We start from the raw sequence: 22,851 nt of genomic DNA, 5'->3' as shown, positions 1-22,851 counted from the left end.
TCAACTGATACTTTTAGCTTTAGAGTGCATTTTTCTAAACTCGTGAATAGAATTGATTTGTGGTCTCAACAAAATCATGTAGCACTTTGGCACAAATATGCAAACAAGCATCCCTGCGCTGGAGGCCAAGACACAGAAGACCTCCACAGCAACCATAGCCTTGCCCTTAGTGCTGTGGTAGACAGGGAGGAAGGTGACCCAGACACTGCAGAACACCAGCATGCTGAATGTCAGGAGCTTGGCCTCATTGAATGTGTCAGGCAGATTCCTGGCCAGGAAAGCTACAGTGAAACTGGCTAGAGCCAGTGAGCCCATGTATCCCAGGACACAGTAAAAAGCAATCACTGAACCCTTGTTACAAACAATGATGATGTATCCATGTATCATGTGTAGATCAGCATCAACAAATGGAGGAGAAGCTCCCAGCCAGATTCCACAGAGAATCATTTGGATGATGGTGCACATGGGAACTATGTAATTAGTTGCACCTGAAAGCAGCAGCCACCTCAGTCTTTTTCCTGGAACAGTGATCTTAAATGCTAGTACTACAGTAATTGTCTTGGCTAAGATACTAGAGACAGACACAGTGAACACAATAGCAAATGTGGTCTGCTGTAGGATGCAGCTGGCCATACTGGGATGACCAATGTAGAGCACAGAAGAGACAGAACAAAATAAGAGAGAAATGAGTAGGACATAACTGAGAGTTTCATTATTGGCCTTGACTATGGGAGTGTCTCGGTGTTTTAAAAAGACACAGAGGACAACAGCTGAAAGAGCAGAGAAGCACAGAGCCAAGCCAGCCAGAACCATTCCCAAGGGTTCTCCATAATCCAAAAAGGTCACAACCTTTTTGAGGCATTTAGTTCGATCTGAGTTGGCATACTCATCCTCTGGACACTTCACACATTGATCCATGCCTAATATAGGAAGGAAAGTATTTTCATATTTAGGTTTTCTAGAATAATCACAAGATACAGTAATCTTACACTTTAGAAATTCATAACTAACGTAGACTAACTTCTTGTGCTAGAAGCAAATTTAAATATGGGAGCTTCATAAGATGTGATCCTAATTTTCGTTGCTTCTAATCTTTATGCAAGCATCTCTTCATATTTATTTAATATATTCAAGATATTTATTGTATTTTTCAAAAACAAAACTGTTTTGCATAATTTTTGTTTCCACAATAGTATGTTTTAGATTGATCACTCATAGCATCACACTTTTTTCACTATAATTGTATATTTTGTAAAAGAAGAACTTTGAAGGCGATGTGTCATGTCAGTGCATCTATGTATCAGGAAAAAGTGTGGCCCTACATGCATTCTCAAGCAGATATTTAGGCATATAAAATGTACTATTCCATGTCTTAGAAAAGAATTTACAGTCAAATTTTTTTAAACCATTAGAATACAGACTCTCTTTGAAATATTTTTTCTTACACACACAAATATTTATATCCCTTATCATTCATTGTGGAAACTTACCTTTTAAAGAGACAGACATAGTTAGATAACACCATAGTCAAAAAAATTTAGAGTTTTGGAGTTCAGTCCAATGGATACCTCTATAAAATCTGTTACTCAGTTAGGACTTGAAAATTAAGATGAAAGGGTTTAAAGAACATAAGAGCTCAAGGACAAGAGAGTTTTATATAAGTGTGTATTTTCTAAAAAGGTCACAAGTAACACCCATAAACATCTCACCACAAAGGGCTTCTTAACCCTGAGCTGACTTAAAATAAAAACAAAACAACCTGACACACTGGAGTAGAGAAGGAACTTCATGCATAATTCTATTTAGAGATATATAGATATCTTATAAATAGAATTATAGATAACAAGGGAATATAGAGAGTGATTTAAAATATTTTCACTGAGAAGCATATACTAATTAATTATAATTGGATAAGAACAGTATAGTCAATGTGTACATACAAGTAATATATAGAGTGATGTGTTTGTACATAGAAATATATATATATATGTATGTATATATATATATATATATATATATATATACATATGTGTATATGTGTTTGTATGTATGTCTATATGTGTGTGTGTGACAGAGAGGGAGAGAGAGAAAGAGAGAGACACAGAAAAAGACCACTTAATAAAATGCCATAAATTTGAAAATGTGTAAGGAGGGGAGTTTGGGAGTTAGACTTTTTGAGATTCCTTCCATTTGTATACTGGTAGTTTACATAATAGTATATTCAGTTTTTTCAATCAAATTAAGCTAATAGATCAAAGTGAAAAGTGGTGTTCTTTTACTACTATTGAGTCTTTTCATTCAATGGTGTACATTTGGGCTCATTTTCTATTTCCTCCTTGATTTTTCTGAACAGTGTTATCTAAATGGATGAGTAGAAGTATTCAAATACTCCAATATATTACTCACCTAAAAATAATAAAGAAGTTTTCCTACTTTCCTCATATTTCTTAAATATAGTACTAAATATAGTACTTAAAGTTCTTGCTAGAGCCACCAAAAGACAATCAGACACCACCAAAGGCAATCAGGAGATACAAATTGTTAAGGAAGTAACCAAGATACTTTCAGATGATATGATAGTATATGTAACTGACCCCCAAAATTCCACCAGAGAACTCATATGGCAGATGAACAATTTCAGCAAGGTGGCAGGGTATAAAATTAACTCAAACAAATCAGTAGCCTTTCTTTATACAAATGATAAACAGTCTGAGAAAGAAATTAGGGAAACAGCACCCTTCATAATAGCCATAAATTCTACAAATATTTTGGCTTGTCTATTGCCAAGCAAGTGAAAGTTCTCTCTGACAAGAACTTCAAACACCTGGAATAAGAAATTGGGGAAGACCTCAAAGGATGTAAAGATCTCCTTTGCTCATGCAGTAGTAGGATTAACATAGTAAAAGTGGACTCCTTACCAAGAAAAATCTACAGATTCAATGCAACCTCCATTGAAATTCCAACACAATTTTTTAGAGATATGGAAGGAGCAATTTTCCACTGCATAAGAAAAAAACAAAAATAGCCAGGACAGCCAAAACAATTCTCAACAATAAAACAACATCTAGGGAAAATCACCATCCCTGATCTTAGACTGTACAACAGAGCAATAGTATTAAAACAGTGTGGTACTAGTACAGAGACAGACAGAATGATCAACTGAATAAAGTGAAAAACCCAGAAATAAACCCATACACCAACAGACACTTGGTCTTTGACAAAGAAGCCAAAACTACACTGGAAAAAATTAAAAGATGCTGGTCTAACTGGTGGTCTTTATACAGAAGAACGAAAGTAGGTCAATATTAATCCTCTTGCACAAATTTCAAGTTAAAGTAGATCAAGACCTTAACCTAAAACCAGATACACTGATCTAATAGAAAAGAAAGTTGTAAAGAGCCTTGAACTCACTGGCACAGAAGAAAATTTCCTGAATAGAACACCAATGGCTCAGGCTCTATGATCAAGAATTGATAAAGGGGACCACATGAAAGCTTCTGTAAGGCAAAATACACCATCAATTGCAAAATTTGCCAACCTACTGATCAGAAAAAAATTCTTTACTTACTCTCAATCTGACCAGAGGCTAATATCCAAAATATATAAAGAAATGAAGAAGGTAAACTCCAAAGTACCAAATAACCCAGTTATAAAATGGGGTACAGAACTAAATGAATATTCCACAACAGAAGACTCTTGAATGGCCTAAAAGCAATTAAAGAAATGTTCAAAGTACTTAGTCATCAGGGAAATGCAAATCAAATCAACACTGACCCTGAGATTCTACCTCAACCAATCAGAATGGCTAAGAACAAAAACTTGAATGACAATACATTCTGGCAAGAATGTGGAGAAAGAGGAACATTCTTCCTTTTCTGACAGGATCACAAACTGGTAGAACCCCTTTGGATATCAATCTGGTGGTTCCTCAGAAAATTGGAAATAGTTCTACCTGAAGACCTACATAAGCTACTCTTGGGCATATACCCAATATATGCCACACCATATCACAGGGACATGTGCTCTATGAGGTTCATAGTAGCCTTATTTGTAATAGCCAAATGCTGGAAAAAACCCAGATGACCCTCAAACAAAGAATGGATACAGATAATGTTGGTTTTTTACACAATGTAATACTCTTTTGCTATTAAAAATGAGAACATCATGAATTTTGCAGTCAAATGGATGGAACTAGAAATATTATCCTGAGTGAGATAAGTGAGACACAAAGGAACACATATGGAATATACTCACTGTTATGTGGATATTAGTCAAAAAGTACAGCAAACCTAGGAAACAACCCACAGGCCATAAGAAATGCAACAAGCAGAAATGACCAAGTGCATATGTTTCAATTTCACTTAGAAGTGGGGGAGTAAATAATCACAGGAGAGGCAGAGTTTGGGAGGGAACTGGATAGGAAAGGGGAGGGAAAGGTAGAAACAAGAAGAGGATCAGATATGGGAGCCAGAAAAGAAGCTCACCATCCAAATACTATGAAATGAAATAAGTAGCCTGGAGGGCATCTGTGGGGGACTTTCTAAAAAGTACCAGACACTTAGGAGGTGAGAGACTATCAGGACTCATTGGGTGTAACTTTAGCAAAAATGGCTAGCATTGGGGAGAAGGAATTCAAAAAGTCCACCGTTAGTAGATAGACAGGGCCTCAGGTGGAGACAATGCTACTAATCCACAGTCAAAATTTCTGACTCAGAATTTTTACTGTGTAATAGAATTGCACTGACAAAAATGGAGAAGAGACTGTTGGAAAAACAGTCCAATGACAAGCCCAAATTGGGATGTGTTTCATGGAATGAGAGGAACCAAGACCTCACACTATTACTGGTGCTATGATGTGCTTATACATGGGAGCCTGGCATGACTGTCCTCTGAGAGAACCTAGAAGCAGCTTACTGAGACAGAGGCAGTCGCTTCTGAAAAAAGTTCTTGATAAAGAAATCAAGAACTCTTATGTTTGAAATAGGGGAAGGATTGAGGAATCTGTTAGGGAGAGCAATCTTGCTTCGGACAGTATACAGTGACAGGAACTGCCTGCAGTAGGAAAGGATGGAGATATTTCAGAAAGCCATGGCAGCTCCTTGTAAAATTGGATGGTGTCTGGGACCCTGAGAAGCAGAAGACACATCCCTCCAGGAACCCTCCATATGAAATAAGGGACTGCCTGCAGTAGGACAGAATGGAGATGTCTCAGTAGCCTGTGGCAGCTCTTTGTAAGAAAACAGTTGTTCCCATTTTTTTTTTTTAACCTTGGCCCTGGACAACAGTTGTATAGATTTCATTTGTGTGTGACTGTTTTTCAGTTGGACTTGATGTGCATAATTATTCTATTATATCTGACTTTCTTACTTTGTATTTATTCTGCTCTGGTGAATTGTGTGAAACTAGATGTACCTTGATGTAATGATTCTTAAACAATTAAAAATTGAGTCATGGGGCACAGCACAGCACAGTCCTAATGGCCCAGGTGCATGCTGTGTGTTCTCACCTTGGAAGCAACCCAATAACTACACAATGGTAGTTCCAGATTATTGCTTGACTTGCAAAGAAAGTTTGAAGAAATTATTAGAAAATGAACTAGAGCCAACATTGGAACCCTGAGAAAGAAAAAAACCAATTTATGTTCTGAGAAGTTTTGCACAACATTTAAGAGTGGTTCCTAAATCAGCAAACACAGAATATGTAAAATCATATACTAGAAAAACTAAGTCAAAACACTGGGATTCTTAGGAGAGTCATTGGGTACAATGTACAGAAAAAGAAAGCTAGCGGAAATACTGAGTTATGGGTTAACTTGATTCTTTGTGGCCACTGCCTGGCAGCTTTGCCCATGTCATTAATCATTAGAGCTTCACAGAAAAATGCAAGTAGCTGACCTTGGAGCTCTGAGCCCTAAAATGTAATAAGTTAAATGTTAAAGTTTAAATAATGAAAAGTTTGAAATTATTATTATTATTGGCAACAGGATTGGGACTAGGAAGCTTGAAACTTTGAGGAACAATTGTAATTCTTAATTCTTTGTGGGATGTGGTTATACTTTTGAGTTTGATTTGTCAATGATTATACAATGTCTTATTTTCTACCTAGTTTTGCAGTATCAATAAAAACTGGGCAAGAGAAAGCCAAAGAAGCATATGAGGTGATTGTGGTAAGAGAAAGTGAGTGAGAGACTGAGAGAGAGGATGAATGGAGACAGCATGTATATAGCATGAGAAGAGCATATGAAGAGTGAGTGAAGAGAGAATGTCAGGTGTGTATGGAGAGTGTGTGTGTGAATGAAAGGAGAGGATATGTGGTATATGTGACATGTGTGTAAAGAGTATGTGTGAGAGTGAAAGAAGAATGCACAGAAGTGTGTAAGAATGTAGGAATTCAAGGAAAGAAAAGCTCCAGTGTATCTGGTTTTATGTGAAGGTCCTTTATCCACTTGGACTAGAGCTTTGTACAAGGAGATAAGAATGGATCAATTTGCATTCTTTTACATGTTGTTCTCCAGTTGAACCAGCACCATTTGTTGAAAATGGTATCCTCTTTCCACTGGACATTTTTAGCTCCTTTGTCAAAGATCAAGTGACCATAAGTCTGTGGGTTCATTTCTGTGTCTTCAATTCTATTCCATTGATCTTTCTGCCTGTCTCTGTACCAATACCATGCAGATTTTATCACTATTGCTCTGTAGTACAGCTTGAGGTTAGAAGTTCTTTTATTGTTGAGAATACATTTCACCATTCTGATTTTTGGTATTCCCAATGAATTTGAGAGTTTCTCTTTCTAACTTTATGAAGAATTGCTTTTAATGGGGATTGCACAGAATCTGTAGATTGCTTTAGGCAAGATGGTAATTTTTACTATATTAATCCTGCCAATCCATGAGCATGGGAGATCTTTCCATCTTCTTAGATCTTCTTCGATTTCTTTCTTTACAGGCTTGAAGTTCTTGTCTTACAGAACTTTCACTTGCTTGGTCAGATTCACACCAGGATATTTTATACTATTTGTGACTATTGTGAAGGGTGTCATTTTCCTAATTTCTTTCTCAGCCTGTTTATCTTTTCAGTACAGGAAAGCTACTGATTTATTTGAGATAATTTTATATCCAGACACTCTGCTGAAGTTCTTTATCAGGTTTAGGAGTTCTCTGGTAGAAGTTCTGGGGTCACTTAAGTATACTATCATATCATCTGCAAATAGTGACATTTTGACTTCTTCCTTTCCTATTTGCATCCCTTTAATTTCTTTTTGTTGTCTAATTGCTCTGAGTAGGACTTCCAGTTGTATATTAAATAGATAGGGAGAGAATGGTCAGCCTTGTTTAGTCCCTGATTTTAGTGGAATTGTTTCATGTTTCTCTTCACTTAATTTGATTTTGGCTGCTGGTTTCCTGTATTTTGCTTTTACTATGTATAGGTATGGGCCTTGAGTTTCTGATCTTTTCAAGACTTACCACAAAAGGATGTTGAATTTTATCATATGATTTCTAAGCCTCTGGTGCAATGATCATGTGGATTTTTTTTACTTTGTTTATATAGTGAATTACATTGATGGAATTTTGATTACTGAATCATCCTTGCATTCCTGGAATAAAACCTACTTGATCATAATGAATGACTGTTTTGATTTGTTCTTGGATTTGGTTTCTGAGAATTCTATTGCAGAGAAGGTGGGGAAGAACCTCGAATACCTAGGCACAGGAGAAGGTTCCTGAATATAACACCAATGACTTATGCTCTAAGAGCAAGAATTAACAAATGGGACCTCATAAAATTGCAAAGCTTCTGTAAGGCAAAGGACACTGTCAATAGGACAAAATGGCAACCAACAGATTGGGAAAAGGTCTTTACCAATCCCACATCCGATAAAGAGCTAACAACCAATATATACAAAGGACTCAAAATTTAGACTCCAGACACCCAAATAACCCGATTAAAAATGGGGTCCAGAGCTGAACAAGGAATTCTCAACTGAGAAAATTTGAATGACCTATAAGTACCTAAAAAAAATGTTTAGCATCCTTAGTCATCAGGGAAATGCAAATTCAAACAACCCTGAGATTCCACCTCACACCAGTCAGGAAGGCTAAGTTCAAAATCTCAGGTGATAGCAGAGGCTAGAAAGGATGTTGAGAAATAGGAACACTTCTCCTTTGTTTGTGGGAATGCAGGCTGGTGCACCCACTCTGGAAATTATTCTGGCGGTTCCTCAGAAAAATGAGCATAGCATTACCTGAGGACACAGCTATTTCACCCTTGGGCATACACCTAGAAGATTCTCCAACATATAACAAGGACATATGCTCCACTATACTCATAGCAGTCTTATTTATAATAGCCAGAACCTGGAAAGAATGCCATTCAACAGAGGAATGGATACAGAAAATGTGGCACTTTTACACAATGGAGTATTACTCAACTATTAAAAACAATGACTCCAAGAAATTCTTAGGTAAATGGATGGAACTAGAAAATATCATCCTGAGTGAGGTAACCCAATCACAAAGGAACACACATGGTATTCACCTATTGATAATTGTATATTAGCCCAGAAGCTCACAATACCCAACATGCAACTTGCAGACCACATTAAGCTCATGAAGAAATAAGACCAAAGTGGGTACTTCAGTCCTTCTTAAAAGGAGTAACAAAATACTCATGGGAGCAAATATGGAGACAAAGTGTGGGACAGAAACTGAAGGAGGGTGGTCTGGAGACTGGATATAATAATTGGGGAATGCAAACAGGAACTATAGAGACAAGCTTTAAAAATAAAATACCAAAGATAGAAAGGTGGGTCTCACACATTGAAGGCATAATAGGAAAATGCATAAACTGGTCAAAGATATTGTTACATATAAAAAAAAAAACACAGCAGAAAATTTTCAGCAAATCTGTTATTCAATGAAAAGCAAAGATCTAGGCATAATAGGAACATAGGAAGGAGCATGACAATTGTAAGTTCCATAAAATATTTTTAATAAAATAATTGAAGAAAATATTTCTACTCTAAAAAGATGAATATAAAGGCACAAAAAGCATGCAAAACACTAAATAGATTTCTCAGAAATATAAGTCCCATTGCTACATAATAACCAAAACACCAAATATATAGAAGACAAAAATGTTAAAAGCTGTAAAGCCAGTAGATTAAATAACATATTATATCAAAAGTCTTAGAAGTATGCCTGAGTTCTTAGATTCTAAAAGCCAGAAGCATTTGTAAAGAAGATTTTCAGACTCTAAAAGACTACAGATGCCAGTCCAGATTACGATACTCAGCAAAGCATTCAATTATATTAAAGGGAGAAAATAAGATATTTCATCATAGGTTTAAATTTAAACAATATCTACCAACAAATATAGCCATACATAAGCACTAGAAGGAAAAATTCAAATGAAGGAGGTTAACTACTTCATGAAAATTTAAAAAATAAATAATCTCACATCACCAAAGCAAAATACTGAAACCATGAGCAACGATAAACCCACCCCCACACATACCTGCACACTCACAAATATCTCTACTGTCACCATAACTACCACTTCCAGTCCTAAGCCCCACAACCACACATACACACACACACACTGACACACACACAAACTGCAACTAACAATAATTGGCCTTTGATATAACTCAATATTAATTGTCTTAATTTGCCCATGTTAAGACACAAACAAATAAAATGAATACAAACATGACTCATCCTTTCGATCCATGCAAGAAATACACCTTAACATCAAAAGTACATAGTATCATTGCCTCAGGGTAAAGGCTTGAAGAAAGCATTCCAAGAAAATTGACCTGAAAGACAACCTGTTATACAGATGTTGATATCTAACAAAATTGATATCAAGCAAATATTAATCAAAAGAGATGAAGAATGACAATAAGTACTGAACAAAGGAAAATAATCAAGGTAACATGTCAACTACTGATATCTATGCTACAAATAAAAGGACAGTACCCTTTGTAAAGGAAACAACAATACTGATTAAATCATGCAAGAATTATCACATACTGATGGTAGGATTCTTAAACTCCCTACTCTCCACAGTGGAAATGTCATTGAGACTAAAACAAATTATTACTGGTGCTAACTGATGTTATGAATCAAATTAATTAAAAAAATTTATAGAACATTCTACCTCAATCTTTAAGAATATATACTTGTTTTTTCAGCAACTCCCAGAATTTCCTCCAAATTAAACTACTCAAGAACAAAGCAAATCTGAAAAGACACAAGAAAATTGGAATAATTCATACATCCTATAAGACACAGTGGATTAACACAAGACATCATCAACACCTTAGAGACAGAAACCTTTAAAACTCTTGGGAAACAAACAAGATTTGGTTTAATGAAATAATTGATCACAACAAAAATTAATAAATTTAAAACCTGCACCAAGCATACTACATGAGGAGCATTCAGGTTAAAACTCATCTCTGAAATTGTTCTGCCTGCTGAGTCCCACCAGTCATGCTAACTTGTTCCTGTTGTGCCTCTTCAGGAATCACACTAGGGTCTTTATTCAAGATGGAGCTTATACTTGCCACTATCACTGACACAGCGGGACAGGAGGGTGGAGCTCTTGAGGCCACAGATAGATAAGGGTTTATAGAATGTGGGGAGCAAGTGAGGGGCTTTCTATCTTGGCAAGCATATCTTTGAATGTAAGCTTACAGGTGGGTTTTCTGAAGCAAAATTTTGAATAATCACAAACAGTCTGAAAGTACATCTGGAAATACCAGACAAATATGTATTGGCTTTTGCTAGGGAGTAGCTAGCAAGTAACTCTAAATATTCCTGTAAAGAACTCTGGAAACTGATCAAAATTATCAGCAAAGTGGTGGATATAAGACTAACACACACACATACACACACAATTAGAAGGTTCCCTATATATACATGAAAAATTGACTGAAGAAGAAATTAGAGAAAAACACTTCATAATAGACTCAAATAAAGTAAAATATCTTATGGAAATTATGACTAAACAAATGAAAGTATTGTAGTAAAAACATAAACCACAAAAGTTTGAAGGAAGTTAGTTAAATAGTATCAGAAGATAGAAAGATCTCGCAATGATTTAAATCAGTTGAGTAACATAGTATAATAGCCAACCTTCCAACTTCAACATATGTATTTAACCAATAAGATTAAATGCCAACAAAAATTTTTATAGACCTTAATAGAACATTTCCTAATCTTGAAAAATAACGAAATTGCTTGATGAATCACTATTTCTAATTTCAAGATGTATCATAGAACTATAGTTGTAAAAGTTGCATGCTATTGTCATAAACTATGAAGATTAATCAATGGAATGAAACTGAAGATGAGAGATAAATTTACAAACGTATGGACCCTTGGTATTTCATAAAGAATCCAGAAACACAAACTTAGGTGTTGCTTGGGGGAAAGGCATCTTTAAGAAATGGTGTTGGTTAAACTGGATGTCTGTATGTAGACTATAAATAGATCCAGATTTATCTCCATACACAATTCTCCTGTCTAATTGCATCAAAGACCTCAACATAGGATTAGACCAATGTACATAAGTGTAAGAGAATGTTCAAAAGAATACAATGACACAAGACATTGTGTCCTGAACAAAAGGCTGAGAGGCGAGGCACAAACACCAAATCTATAATGGGTCATTATATAAGTGATCATCTTCTTTAAAGCAATGGACACCAAAAATTAAAAAACACCACAGCCTAAGTATTGGTAAAACATTTCCCCCTTTGCATTAAAAAGAAGCCTAATATCCAAAATATAGAATGACTTCAGAAACTAAGTAACAAAAATAATATTTAAAATTTAGATATATAATTAAATGGAGAATTGTAAAGAGAGGAGTCTCAAATGGCTGTGAAACACTTAAAGAGAGTTTCATCATCCTCAACCATTATGGAAAGGCAATTCAAATCAATTTAGGGATTCCATCTTTAGCTGACAAATGGCTAAGTTCAATAACAGAGGTGATAGCTCATATAAGCAAGCATGTGGTGAACAAAGTGAACATGTCTCCATTGCTGATAGGAATAAAAACGTATTAAACAACCGTGAAATAAATATGGCAATTTCTCAGAAAACTGGAAATAGATCTATTGCCAAACCCACCTATATCATTCTTATATATTTGCCTTGTACTCCCATGAACCACAAGGACAATTGTTCAACTATGTTTTGGTGTCTACAGTAAAAATAACCAGAAAATGAAAACAAGTAGATATACTTCAACTGAAGCCTGCATAATAAAATAGCATATATTTATAAAATATAGTATTGGTAAGTTGTTAAAAACAAAATGGCACCATGTATTTTCTAACAAATGGATGGAATTAGAAAAAGTCATCCTGAGTCAGATAACCAACATCTAGAAAATAGATGTAGTATCATTCATTTAAAAGGTGATATTGGTTGTTAATAATTGATTAATAAAAACAATGCACTGAACCAGAGAAGCTAGATAATAAAGAGGTCTTGAGCAAAGGAGCATGAGTCTTACTAGGATGAAGAAATTGAATTAGTCCATTTTGTTGTTGAGGGCAGAAGACAGGAGAGCAAGTGGTCTGTTGTGAGCTATGGAAGGAGAGTGAAGAGAGAACAGCTGGAATTTGAAGTTATTTGCTTGACTATGTAGAAATATAGTACAGTAAAAACATTTTGGAATTTATGAGGATGGCCCTAGTGAACATGTCTACTAGTGGAGATTACAGAGGCTAATGTTTGGCTCTTTGGCAATCCGGAAAGTGGTGTACTGGGTTAAAATTGGTTAGTTATTGACTTAGAAGGTGACAAGAAAATCTGTAAACAATCCATGTTGAAGCTTGGTCAGAATATAACCATCTCAAACCTGATAGCATGGCCCCACTGCTTAGGGTAACTTCAACACTGGTTATTGAATATGGAAAGGTGTAGTTGGTATGGGCTAGAAGTCTTTAATACGGGCTATGTAAAGATAAACATAGATGTTACAATATTCTCTATACCTTTCGCCTATAATACAATCATGTTACAAGATGTGCTTGCACAACGGTAACATAACATGTTGAAATGACCAACAAATGACTCATTAAACCTGATACCCACTCTACAAGGTGTCCAACCGTAGTTGGATGGTCATAACCTGGACAATGGATAGTCCAGAGAATTAGCAAATCCCAAATAGTACTGTTTTATGTATATATAATATTTATTATATATTATATTATTATTATTTACTATTATATTGTTAGATTAGTGCCCTACCCTTGCATCAGCAGAGGTTTTTCTTTTTGTTGTTGTTATATTATTATTATTATTATTTATTATTATATTGTTAGATCAGTGCCCTATCCTTGCATTAGCAGAGAAGCTTTTTCTTGTTTTGTTGTTGGTGTTTTGTGTGTGTGTGTGTGTGTGTGTGTGTGTGTGTGACAGGGTTTCTCTGTGTAACTCTGGCTGTCCTGGAAAAACCTCTTCTGTAGACCAGGCTGGCCTCAAACTCAGAAAACCACCTGCCTCTGCCTCCCAAGTGCTGGGATTAAAGGCATGCACCACCACTGCCCTGCCAGAGAAGCTTTTCTAAGTAGCAGATAAGAGCAGGTGTATAGACCCTTAGCCAGGAATGCAGAGACTAAATTAGATATCTTCATCGTATTCTTGCATTTCAATTAGGCAGGACTCTCACATGAGAGTCTCAAAATTTAAAGCATTAGCAAGAAGCCTATGTTGGTCTGGATCACAACTTCTGGATATATAATATGACAGTTAGCTTGAGTTTCTTTGGGACTCCTAACAGTGGGAGCAGGTATATTTCTGACTATTTGTAGACCCTTGAAACTCATTTTCTCCTATTGATTTGCCTTATCCATCCTTGACGTGATGACTATTGGCTTGTCTTATTGTATCTTATGTTGTTCTGTTTGACCATCTTTTTTTGGATTTCCACACTTTTATGAACATAAAATAAAAGGAGAATTGTACTGGAAGACAAGGATGTGGAAGGAAGTCAAGAATAGAGGGATTGGAAACATGCCTGGATGTACTATATAAGAGAAGACTCTATATACAATACAGAAAAAACTGTATATGAGCAAGGCAAATTTAATAAAATTTATTTTAGTGTCCTAAATTCAACCAACATAAAGGTCAGGAAATTATACTGTTTATTTGATTTTGATACATATCCTATAACATTGTTAGTATCAATAAAAGTTTTATTAATTTTTTGTACATAGCACTCAGTATTTTCAATTCATACTGTAGTTTCTGGGTTGTGTATTGAAATTTGGTTAATATTCTAGTGAAAAATTTCAGACATGTATTTAATCTTCATAATCTTCACATACAAATCATATGAAACTATTTACATACATAAAAATGCATAATCTTTAATACTCTGAAGGAATATGGTTTTTATTGCTTCTAGAATTATGAATCAAAAATATAGTCCAAGACACAGAGTTTATTATTTCAAATAAGTGCTACTGATATTTTTTTACTTTTATTTATTTTTCCCTTACCACAAAAAACTTTTGAGAACTATGTACATATTGGAGATACAAGCAATTTTATTACTTTGAGAAAACATACCCTTACCTGTCATGTTGGAAATTTCATTTTCTGGGCAGCGGTAACAATCAAAACAGCAGACAGCCTTTCCCTCCTGAAAGTATTTTCTGAATCCTGGTGTGCAAGGCACAGTACATATGGAGACTAGTGTCTGAAGAAAATCAGATAAATTATTGAAATAAACAGTTTAACATATGTGACAAGCACTACAGTGAATCACAAGAGAAAGCCAAAGAAAATTATCCCTTTACACACTCTATGATTTTATAAAGTAAAATTACATTGTTTTGTTTTAAAATGATAAAACTTTTATGAATGTATGGTGATTTTTATATCCTGAAACTCTTATAAGAGTGTGAGGAAGAGAGAGATCAAATTGATCGAGAGAGAGAAAGAGAGAGAGAAAGGGAGAGAGAGAGAAGATAGAGTGACAGAGACAGAGAGAGACAGAGAGATAGAAACAGAGCGATCCTAGGATTGTGGAAGTCAGTAATAAGAAAATGTTAAAATTTGATTCCACAACAAAAAATGTAGACCTGATATTAGGTAGTTTTGCTTCCTGTAAAGCATTAAAATTAAAACTAAATTACCTGCTTGATATTTGTAGCCCACTCTATCATTTCATCAGACACAAACAGTTGTTCACCATTTGGAAAATGACCAAAAAATCTTCCTATTTTCATTTTAAGTCCATATTGTTTTAGAAAATCCATGATATAGAAAATGTCATACTCTGTATCCAGTTTTCTATTCTGGTTCATGTTTATTAGGTCTCCAGCAGGGTTTACAAATTGTATTGTCTTCAGGAAAGAGAACATCTAAAACAAATTTGTCATTTAATTTCAACTTTTCATACATATTACTACAAAAATTAAAAAGTTTATAATGTCATTCATATCCATTATCCACTCCTAAAAGCCACATTTATCAGAAGTATTCAGTGCTGAAAATGTAAAATATATTTCATATACATTTAAAGTTTCACTATGCTTTAGAAATAGCATTTTTTTCACTGTATTTTATGCTGTAATATATGCACAAATGAATTTATGTTTGGAGAGTAGTGATAAATTATCCATTGTTTTGCCACAGTGCTATTTGGTCATAAGATAGAATAAATTAATGCTTAATTGTTCAAAATATGGAAAAATACTTGAAATTATTTGAGGTTTATTCAACACATTAATTAGATATTATTTGTTCAAATAAAAGACATGTTATTTTCATAACTTCAATTACTAATTTAATAAGAAAGAATTTCAAATGACACAATCATGAGATGCATGTATGATTGAAATATCAGAGAATCTTTCATTGCATAGTTTGTAAAATCCTGACCTGGTGTCATTGTTAACTGTCACAAAAATTATAAAACTAACACGATATACTTGTTATGGAGTGGTAGAGTATAGAAATACATATATTTAGGATAAAAGTTACTTATTTACAGGGATTTTGACTTAATGATTCCCTTTATGAATGTTATCTCTGTGATATATTTGCCATTCAGTGTAAGAATTATTACCTTCCAGGAGTTAAATTCTGGTACCTTTCCATCACTCACTGTACAGGTGTCTACTTGTTGCAGAAACATCTCATGAAGTGAATGGGCTACAGCATACACAGAATTGTACATGTTGTAGCATGTTTCACTCATAGACATTCCAAGGGGTGGCACAAAAAACCACTTAAATAAGGTTTTGGTTGGACAGTTCTTCAGTGTTTTACAATTAGGTGGTGGCAAAGAACACTTAAAATAAGTCCACCACAGTTTAGCCAAAGAAATGTCATTACTATAGTTAGAAGGGTGCACTGTCTGTATAAATTGTTTAAAACCAGACATCTCAGACTGCTGATGTGAAAAAAAAAGAGTCCCATGTATGGAGTTAATCATGAAATCTCCTGTCATTGTGATCACATCAAATTGTGACACAGTGACCCAGAGTCTCTGAATATTTTTATATTTCCATAGTATGAAGTTAAATTGTACAGGAGAATCTTTATCCCCATAGACAATCACAACTTTTGCTGATGACATTATGATTTGTTCATAATATTTATGAATCATTTTAAGGTTTATTTTCTCATCATATGTGATAATGTTGACAAATGCTAAGCAGACAGTGTTTCTTTCCATTCTTGTTCTCAATTCAGAAAGAAATTGAATCCCATGGTCATCATCTGTAATGATCACTCCTACCCAGTTCCATCTGAGGTAAACTGCTAGGGACACCATGGCTAGTGGTAGAGACGTGTCCTTAGGAGACATCTGGTAGAGATGAGGAAACTGTTCCTGGTCACTTAGATGGAGATGAAAATAACCACAGTAAATCTGAAAGATATTGACCATAAACATCTCTATGAAGAATATGGAATGCATAGGGCTCACCCTAAGATCTAAATGTTCTAGAGCACATGATAGAAGAGTGAAAAAGTGTTGATTCTTCATCTTGTTATTAAAATCATATCAAACTTCTTGTGAATTGCTATACAAGTACAGATAATCTAAATCTTCTGGTAAAACATTTCACATTATGTTGTATCTCCTGCCTTTTTGTCATTAAACTGTTGTGTTTGCCAAAAAAGTGTCTAACTTTAATGTTTAATAGATCAGAGTAGATATAATTGAATTCTCTGTCTTTGAATCAGCCTTGGTACTCAGAAAAGCAGACTATGGTAAGATAGTATTTCAATAAATGTAAGCCTCTGTGACTTACCTCTGGAGTTCTGGAGAAGTACAGCATTGGTCCAAGTTTGTAAGATGTTATCCATATAGGTCCAGTAAGTACAACTAAATATCTCCTCTGATTTTTACAGTAGTAATTAGGAATAATTTCTTTTTTCTTCATGGACCAAACTCTTTCTATATTATCCGCAATTAGGTTACATTCAATCTTAACTAGTAGAGAAATGTTAGGTAAAATATGAAAGTTCCTATTGATTTCTTCAATGGCAAAATAAACAGAGGAAATCAAGTGGATGGTCTTAGGTGTCACCCTGTAAACAGAGCACACCATTTATGGTGGATATGGGTTTTAATTATGGTATTCTTAAGTAAATCCCATAGGGTGTTAAGCAAAGAATTCTTGAATTTTTGTGACCAATTTATATGTTCACAAAGTTCCTTAGTGTGATAAATTTCGACATAAGAGTTCAAAATAATTTATAAATCTGAATTTTTTTTAATTTTATGAATTGAATTTTATTTACTTCTGTTTTGAAATCTTGATATATATATGTATCTATATAGATACGTATATATATATGTACATATGTATATATTTACAGTTTTCTATTATCTTCTTTTGAACTCTTATTTAACTTTGTTCTGAAATTAGACACCATGTGCATTTTTCTTGTGATTGTTTAATTAATGTCTTTTAAAATATGAATTTTATATTAACAAGATTCTGTCATTTTAAAATTTTTCTATAGTTCCATCTTGTTTTTCTTGAACACGGTGAAATACCTACGTTTCATCCATGACTATGAAAATATTTCTGAGCCAACACTGAATCTGCCCATGCCTTCAATTTATAACTCTAGTACCTAACATATAAGGGTCAAAAAATAAGAATTATCTGCTATCTAGAATGTTATACTTCTTTACAGAATCAGCAATAAAAAATATCATAACCCTTCATACTGGAATGAAGAATAGGTTGCCTAATTTTTCTGGGTCAACAATTGGCAAAGTCTAAAGAATTCATAGGTAATGCGAATACCACAATAATACTTACACTCTTTCCTTCATTCCACACAGTTCATATCTTTTCATTTTCTATTTGAGGCTGTACAAAACTGAGTAATATAAAATTGGTTACAATTACAAGAGTTCCCTGTTTTGGTTGAGCTCCTCTTTCTTCATTTGTACACTTAGTCTGTACTACTTCATTCTTTCTCTACAATCACTGGCTATTACATAACTGGCCTTGAGTTCTATTGGTTCAGATTTGTATAGATTTGTCCTGTTAGTAATATGTTCACTTTAGTTTCTCTCTTTTATTAAACATATTTAACTGCATATGTCTGCTTTGATATATTTTATACAGTTTGATAATCTTATTTAACATTTACATATCATTTCAGTGTATTGTACATGAGCTTTTTTGCTTTTGCCTCCTCTGTATTTTCTGTGATGCTTTGTGACTACAGTAAATATGCATCTGGACATAACTCTTAGCTCTGAATCTGGTTTTGAATGGACTTAACACTTTTATTTTCTTTATTATTTACTACTTCTTACTTTTTAATCAATTTTTTTCTATTCATTCCTTTATTTATTGAGTATTTTCTTCCATTCAGAAATACCTGAAATGTGCTATACTGTTTAAGATGAAAGCCATTTTGTGTTGGAGACAGACAAGCATTTTGAAAATTGAGTTTTCTGATTAATCCTCTTCAGTTGCTGAAGTATGAAGGTTTAACATGTTAAGTAATATAAACTTTTCATTACAAACTAGTTTACAAGCAATCTTAAATAATGAAATGACTAGTAGGAGTATCAGCACTTCTGAGCTCAGTTTGTACTACACACCTCTCTATTAATAAAATTGGTCAAAAGGGGGTGGTGGTTGATCAATAGAATGTAACTGAAGACCTAAAAACAAGCACACGGCTTTGAACACATGATTTTTTTTATAATAAATCCAGAAATCTGTACTAAAATAAATAAACTGTATTGAATAATGGTACTGGCCAAACTGCATGGCTTCAACATGCAGAATAAAAATACATCTACATCAATAATTGTGAACAAATATCAACACTAAATTTTGTATCCCAACTGTGCATAAAAAAGCTCACTGGTGATACAGTTTCAAAGGTATACTGAATGCCAAGTACATGAAAAATATAAAATAAACTCAGTGATATTTTTGAAATTCTTTGTCTTATTATATTTTGTCAGGAGATTAACTTTTGAAATTTATAGGTTTTTGTGTTTATGTTATAGCTTCTTAACTATTCTTTTTATGGGCTTCTTGTTTGTAAAGAAGCATATGTCTAATTTATTTGTATGTAAGTGTGTTTCTCTTGACTTTTTTGTTTTTGTAGGGGCTCCTATTCTGATGGATTGAATGATTTTTACAACCTGAAATATTTGGTTTATCCTATTTTATTACTATTCTTTGTATGTCAAATTTTTAATGGGTGAAGTGAATGATGTGGGTCCATATGGGAGGTAATTAGTAAATAATCTTTCAGGAGTTAAGGGAGGTAAAATCACAATTTAATTATATTGTTCTAAAAATGTATTTTATATAAACAATGATAGAAACTAAATGTGATTTATGTTGTAAATTTAGATAGACTTGGAAAATAGTATGCTTAGTAAAAACTATAATATGGCACAGAGCATATAATCTCAATTATATTAAAAATTAAAATGCACATGTATGGACCAGAAAGGAAATTTTGGATTAGGGCAGGTATAAATTGATAAAAAGATAAAAGTTGAGGGTACAAAATTTAGGAATCCCTTTGAAATTTTCTATATATTTTAAGCTTCATTGTGGTTTTGGACACAAACACACACACACACACACACACACACACACACAAACACACATTGCATTCACACTTGGAAAACATGGATCATAAATTATGTATCTACAAAACCTAAAATAGAAAAAAATATCAATCTAAATCAGATTAGCTATAATAAAATTTGTGTTTAATTTTTTTCAAATCATATACTTTAATTTACATTAAATTTTATTATATAATCATTTATAGTCAATGGTTTCTATATAAAATATTAATGCTTTACATTCTTAAAATATTGTTGGTTTTGTCCTACCATCATCAGTGATGTCACATTTTATAATCTACTTAGTAAGTATTTATCAATTGTGAGATTTCTCTTTAATTTGTGGAAAGCCTGGAGTTTATCTGATGAATATTTCTTGTTCAATGCAACACAATGTCTCTGACTTCTAAGCATAAAAGTGCAATAACATTTTAAATTTTCAAGCTTGAAAGCTCTATTTAGTTATTTGTCTCTTATTATTCCATATAAACTAACAATATACACATATGAGAAATAATGCACTCCATATCTATTTGTGCATAGCATATGATTAAACCATGGACTAATATAAGCAATGGGATGGTGAATGAAACAAGATGCTGAAGGAAAAAGAATAGATATTTTAAAAACTGTATTCCCTTAATAGATAAATCTCATATAATAGAAGGCAATAAATATAAAAGCATATCTGCAGTGCAATGTAGACTTGATTGGTTTTTTAAAAGATTGAAAATAATAGCATGGGGGAATGCATAAATCTGAAGAATTATTGGAAGGGATTAAATATGATGATAATTCATTCTATGGTATCTGCAAATAAGTAAAATCCAAAAAAATGTTAACATAAGGTAGGGTAATTATGAGAAACAAAAGAAAGCATTTATGCATTATTCTCTGATTTATTGTAAATAACTCTGTAGATGTGCATAAAAGAAAAATAACTATCATTTAGTGCAGGTCTAATACTTATTGGTACTATAGGAGAGTTAACCTAAAAAGTATTCCAGGATGTAAATTGCGTTCACTATATGAAAATCCATTAATGTAATTCACCATAAAAACAAACTCAAAAATTCACATGATCATGTGAGATACTAAAAAAGCATTGGACAAAACACAATATCTAGTTATGGTAAAAGTATTGGAGAGATCATGTGTTATAATCGTAATAATAACAATATACAAGGTCCTTAGATGAAATGTCCATCAGTGGGTAGAAGGAGATTGTAGAGTCCACCCTCCCTAGAAAGACCGGGTATACCATGAACAAATGGAGTTGCAATCACACATTCAAAATCTATGACCTTGAACTGTATCTGTCTGAAAAAGCTGCAATGACAAAAATTGAGAAAAGACTGAGGAAAAGGAGATCCAGTCACCTAACAAATTGGGCACCATCTCAAAAGAGGCTCCAAGGCCTGACAATATTATAGATGCTATGGTGTGCTTATAGACAGGAGCCTAGCATGGCTGTCCTCTGGGAGGCCCAACAAGGAACTGACTGAGACACATGCAGATACTTATACCCAACCATTGGACTGAATACAGGGACCCCTGTGGTTGAATTAGGGAGAGGATGGAAGAAGCTTAAGAAAAGGGCAACACCATAGGAAGACCATCAATCTCAACTAACCTGGACTGCTAGATGTCTTAAACAGTTAGTCACAAACAATGCAGGAAACACTAGCATCACATGAAACCATAAGATGGATATTGTCCAATAAAGGGAATGTCTCTAAGATCAAGGGCAATTGTGTGATTTATTTATTTGGCATCTAACTGGATTGTGATTCAAAAAAGACAATAAACAAGCTACACTATAAAAGCCCCTTAATTAGCAAAATAATCATTCATGAAACATAAAACAATTTTTAGTTATGTTCTAGAGAAGAACAGCCAGAAGGCACATAGGGTCTCATCACGCTCTTACCATCCCTGGAATGGTTTATGTGCATTTACGCATAAATGAAAGATGCACTTACTGCTTGTCTAGATTCTCACCGAAGTAATCATTCTTCACATAACCTTTCTCTGCATAAATGGAAAAGAAACAATCAACATCTTTATCTCCTAGATAATTTTCTGCATCTTTGATTCTCCAATAGCACTTGGGGTCACTCAAATAGCAAAAAAGAAAGGAAAGCTTTAGAATCAAGAAGACAACAATCAAAACAAACATCTTTGCCATGTCATCAAGATAGGTGCCAGATCAAAATGCAGCATGAAACATCAGGAGGGCAGAATCTCACATATCAAATTTTCATGAACACATCCAAGTGTCAGTTTTATTACAGTAGTTACGATTAAAGAACACATGTACTTCTCACAGCATTTACTCTTAAGTTCACTATATGCCTCTGGAGGATTCTGAAGCACTCTCTAGCCTGGGGCTCTGCATCTGAGATACTATGGCCAGGTGAAAAATAGCAGTAATAATTTTGGTCATGTTGTTCTTCTATGTATCCTTATAATTACATTTATGTAAGTAGACATGAAGGTTCCAGACATGATTTCTTTTGGGAATATTTTCTCACAAGCCTAGTTCATCAATCTAGTTTTTTGAAATCATTCATAATAGTTCATTTTGATTTCATAGGCTATTCTAGTAAGTTTTACAAGAAATTATATCAACAAATCAAGCTCAACCCAATTGACTTAAATGATAAAAATAATAATAAAAGTAAGCAATACTTTTATGCATCTAAAACACTTGTAGACATTGTATTGTTGCTGTCTTACATTTATT

The 22,851-nt window shown here is 33.9% G+C and overlaps 1 protein-coding gene across 1 annotated transcript; it reads right to left on the bottom strand.

Moving 5' to 3' along the window:
- LOC117720648 (vomeronasal type-2 receptor 116-like) lies at positions 1–22,293 on the bottom strand. Its single transcript, XM_034519263.1, has 6 exons — positions 22,088–22,293; positions 17,293–17,572; positions 16,101–16,907; positions 15,166–15,393; positions 14,603–14,726; positions 1–920 (listed from the first exon to the last, which is right to left on the bottom strand). Exons 1-6 carry the CDS (start codon positions 22,291–22,293, stop codon positions 1–3), a joined length of 2,565 nt encoding a protein of 854 aa, XP_034375154.1.
- Between the last annotated feature and the right edge of the window lie 558 nt (positions 22,294–22,851).

Source organism: Arvicanthis niloticus, chromosome 1, assembly GCF_011762505.2.
Source record: "Arvicanthis niloticus isolate mArvNil1 chromosome 1, mArvNil1.pat.X, whole genome shotgun sequence".
Lineage (NCBI taxonomy): Eukaryota > Metazoa > Chordata > Mammalia > Rodentia > Muridae > Arvicanthis > Arvicanthis niloticus.
This window is presented reverse-complemented; position numbering and strand designations above follow the sequence as displayed.